The 4273-nt window shown below is 29.4% G+C and overlaps 1 protein-coding gene and 1 long non-coding RNA gene across 2 annotated transcripts in view; one reads left to right on the top strand and one right to left on the bottom strand.

The window, feature by feature from the left end:
- The window catches only part of LOC108728226 (uncharacterized), a 16586-nt gene extending 16338 nt beyond the window's left edge, over window positions 1-248 (bottom strand). The window contains exon 1 of the long non-coding RNA XR_001936881.1: window positions 234-248. This is a non-coding gene — a long non-coding RNA (uncharacterized lncRNA). The remainder of the gene's footprint in view (window positions 1-233) is intronic.
- Window positions 1-1777, top strand: part of LOC108728225 (putative protein FAM10A4) — a 20492-nt gene extending 18715 nt beyond the window's left edge. Inside the window, exon 5 of the mRNA XM_018456687.1 lies at window positions 617-1777. Within this exon, the coding sequence (XP_018312189.1) occupies window positions 617-862 (246 nt within the window). The 3' untranslated portion in view covers window positions 863-1777. The remainder of the gene's footprint in view (window positions 1-616) is intronic.
- The last annotated feature ends 2496 nt before the right edge of the window (window positions 1778-4273 follow it).

The raw sequence follows: 4273 nt of genomic DNA, 5'->3' as shown, positions 1-4273 counted from the left end.
ACACACACACACACACACACACACACACACACACACACACACACACACACACACACACACACATCAATTTTAGTATACATTTATACATATATATATATATATATATAGTGTGTTTAGTGTATACATTCACAATTAGCTATTTTTTTAAATAATAGTTAAAAAAGTTTTTTTTAATAAAAAAAAGTTATTTTGTTTAAGAAGTTTCATATAATGACTTAAAAGTTTTAAATTACTTTTTTAATAAACACTTATTGAAGATATTTTTTATTCCCGCTCATATTTGAAAGCTACAAAAATGATAATATCTCTGAACATACAGACTTTACAGTCACATATTTTAGAATATTAAAGAAATATCTACATAATATATTTCTGACTTTAAATGATTTTAACCGCGTTTTAAACTCATCAAGAATAAATATTCCACATTCAAGCATATATTTCTTTCTTTTACTTCTAAATAAGGAAATAGTAATAAATTGAATAGGAATAAATGATGTAGTTAAGATTACGAGAAATTGAATAGAAATTAAGTATATAATTTTTATCAATAATCGCGTATAATTTTAATGAATCTTGATGCGCAACTTGATCGTTTTCATGAATGAATGTGCAGGATCCGGAAGTGGCCGAGGCCTTCAAGGAGATCTCCACGAATCCGACGAATATCCTCAAATACCAGAACAATCCCAAGGTAATGGCCTTTATCAATAAGATGGCTTCGAAATTCGGCGGTGCTGGCGGTATGCCTGGCGCTGCCGGGATGAATTTCCCGGGCGGTATGCCCGGTTTTCCCGGTGCTGGGGCTGGTCGTTTTAATCCCCCGAAACCGTCTCCTCATGACGATGTTGGTCTCGACTAATCGTGATTTAATCACTGTACAATGAATGCGGAGAGCGTACCATCTCGATTAGTTGACTCATTAAAGGCTGATTTATGTTAACTTTCCTTTAACATTGCGATGAGTGCTAAGAAAGAATTTATATTGGAAAGAACTGATAATTTATAAGGGATCTTTTAAACATAAGATTAATGTTAGCATGCGTTAGCAGGATCCCGAAGATTCTGTATTCATGTTGCTGTTACTTTTCTGAATAATCTCCAGTCTGATTTTGCATTACTTGTCTCACTTAGATTTCTGGTAATTATATTTCTGTACTACTTTTAAAGTTATAATATAGAATTTTTATTAAAGATGCATTATTTCGAGAATAAAATGGATGCCTTTAATGAGTTAAAAAAATGCTAGCATTTGTTTATCTCTTGCTCCATATATAAAAATATATACATATATATATATGTGTTTGTGTGTGTGTTGTGTGTATGTATATGTATAAATATAAGACCAGATAGACATATACAGGGTGAAGAAAAAATCTCGGACCAGTGAAATATCTCAAAAATGTTTTATTTTCGAGATATTTCATCGATCCGGACTTTTTCCTTACCTCATACACACACAAACAACATGCATCAGTGATATATCTACATCACTTCGAAGAAACTTTTACTGTGAATCAATATAGTTTGTTACATATTACAAAGCGCTCTTTGGTTTTTTAAAAAATGAATTTATTATGTGTATGTTGCATTTCATTACCTTTAATGCCCCTGTATCGTACTACGTTAGCCTTATCAAACAATTTCTCAGATAAGTATGTTTTCGTGCCATAAACAGGTCAAATACATTCGATTCGCAAAATCGATGTAACAGATGTAAGTATTCTTTTTTATTCTATTATATCTACGTATAATTGTTGAAATTTAATTTTTAACATTTATCTTGCTTAATATTTCTATATCAGTGGCATTAATAATATTATTTAACCATTGTTAATAATATTATTTAGCCATTGTTAACAATATAATTAATCGCCATCGAATTTATTAATCGCAAGAAAAATAGAAAATTTAGCAAACTACACATTAAATTATTTAACACTAAAACGACACGCTGGGTATGATGCATTTTTTTTCAAAGGTTGGTATTTATATATATAATTTTGAAAATTGACTAATCTACCTGGCAGAGTTGAACATGTTAAGTTACCCTTTTTTTTGTAAAGAACAACAAATTTTTAAATAAGTATGATGGAAAATTCATATTGGGATTTAATTTGTGATTTTACTACTATATTTCGGTCTGCATTTCAAGACCGAAGAATCAATTCGGCGCGCAATTTAAAACGACTACATAGATAGTATATAAATTCACATCGAATCATTTAAGCATCTAAGATTCAGTCAGTTTGACTGTTAAAAGCTTTTATTCCTTATTAGTTGTATATTCGCATTGATAGTCCTCAAACAAAAGAAATCTTTTGTTTAATATCGTAAAAAATGATTTTTAAAAATTGCTGTTTTCTTTTGTTAGTATACCTTTTTTAATTAATTAATAAAGTTATATACATTTGCTTGTTACTGTCATGTCCCTTAATGTCTGACATATCCATTGAAAAAAATTTGTTATGGGGTATGTTCATTTTTATGAAAGTTGTTAGGAACTAAAATTGAATTATAGGTATGTCATACCCAATGTGTCATTTCCATGACAAAACGTGTCGTTTTAGAGTTAAAACCGATTAATATGTTTCGCGACTTAAAGAGGATTAACTAAATCGGCACTGCCTTGCTATTTGTTCGTCCAAAAAATGCAATATATCTGTACGTTGATAAAGTGAAGCATTAGACACGAAATAACGAGTTATTTGTTCGTACGCGAAATAAATATAAACTGTTGAATACTTATAAGGTAACAAAATAATGCGACCTAACTTTCTAACTAGACACCGCAGCAGAACTCCATTTATCACGATCATATTTTAAGAGAGAAACTTCTCGAATTAAGCGTTTACTAAAAATCTTATAAAATGTAATAGTCATTAGAGATGGTGTTCTTTTACTTTGTCGCAATTAATAATCTGAAAATATCTGTTTGCGAACAAATAATCTTAATTATCTTAAGAATATAAACTTTAAGATTTTAAAAACTATCTTGAATATTTTTTTATTCGATTAAAATGAATACTAGCTGTGTATTTATTAATGGTAAAACTTGCATAACTCGTTAACAGTAGATCGAATAGTTTGCTATATGAGTAATTATATATTTTATATATATATATATCCGTTTTATTATATACATATAAAGTATATAATTATAGATTATAATAAGATTACTTCAAGATACATGCATGTCTAACTTTGATTATGTATCGATACGATCTTCTTTTTAAAGTAATGTATGGAAACGATGCTAGGATGAGGGGAAAACCTATTATAAGAAATTTTATTACTTTTCTTAGATTATATCCAACAATAAATAAGAGTCTTACCTCTAAATAGATGTAACAAACGGAGTTCTATTGAGAATTCTTCTACTGAGAATTCTGTTTCGTGTGTTATCGTGTCAGATCCATATATAAAATGTTTGCAATAAATATGTACAAAAATATACGCTCGCGAATATAATAATTACAACTCTTTCAGCATTAATTAATAAGGTACAAAGCATTGCACCGCTCATCGTTCTCACGAATGCGATGTAATCCTGATGGCTCTCGCGATAGAGACGACGGAATGTATCGTCGTCGTTGTCGTCTACGACGCACGTCTATAACGATCATTTGTACATTATTTATAGCGTGAACTTAAAATCTAGAAATATTGCACGTGAAATTGAACGGTATATCGCATTCTCAGAGGTCATTGCAAAAGAGCATTCTATTTCAGATAAAATTAGATAAAAATTAGATAAAATTAAGTCTCGTTATTGGAGCAATAAATATGATTCACCACGAGTTCAAATTTTTTTCTTAGAATATCTTCCACATTTTTTATAAAAATAACCTGTCATAATTGTGCAGAGGCAAATGACGCATTAAATGTATCGAATTTATATCGTGTGTAAATTATCAAGTTAAATATTAAAATGCTTAAAGCAATTTATAATAGGCAATATCATAATTATGGAATTATTTTATTTTGAATTATATAGAGTTTACTAGAAAAAAACTTTACAATATGACAACAGTACGATCATAAATTTGAAATTAACATGCACTTATTTCTTAATAACAATTAAGCCTCAAATAATATAAAATTCTAAAAAAATTTTTGGGAAGATTAGATCTTCCAATCTTTTCAAGATTTTTTTTTAGATTTGTCCAAGGTATTCATTCGCTTTTCTTTGTTGCAATCGTATGTTGCGTTACGTTCTCCTAATTTTAAGCATATGCAAATTAGGGTGCCATGGCACTTTTCTGAAGGTCGA

This window comes from Mycetomoellerius zeteki, unplaced genomic scaffold (genome assembly GCF_001594055.1).
Source record: "Mycetomoellerius zeteki isolate Tzet28-1 unplaced genomic scaffold, Tzet1.0 scaffold591, whole genome shotgun sequence".
NCBI classification, from domain to species: Eukaryota; Metazoa; Arthropoda; class Insecta; order Hymenoptera; family Formicidae; genus Mycetomoellerius; species Mycetomoellerius zeteki.
This window is presented reverse-complemented; position numbering and strand designations above follow the sequence as displayed.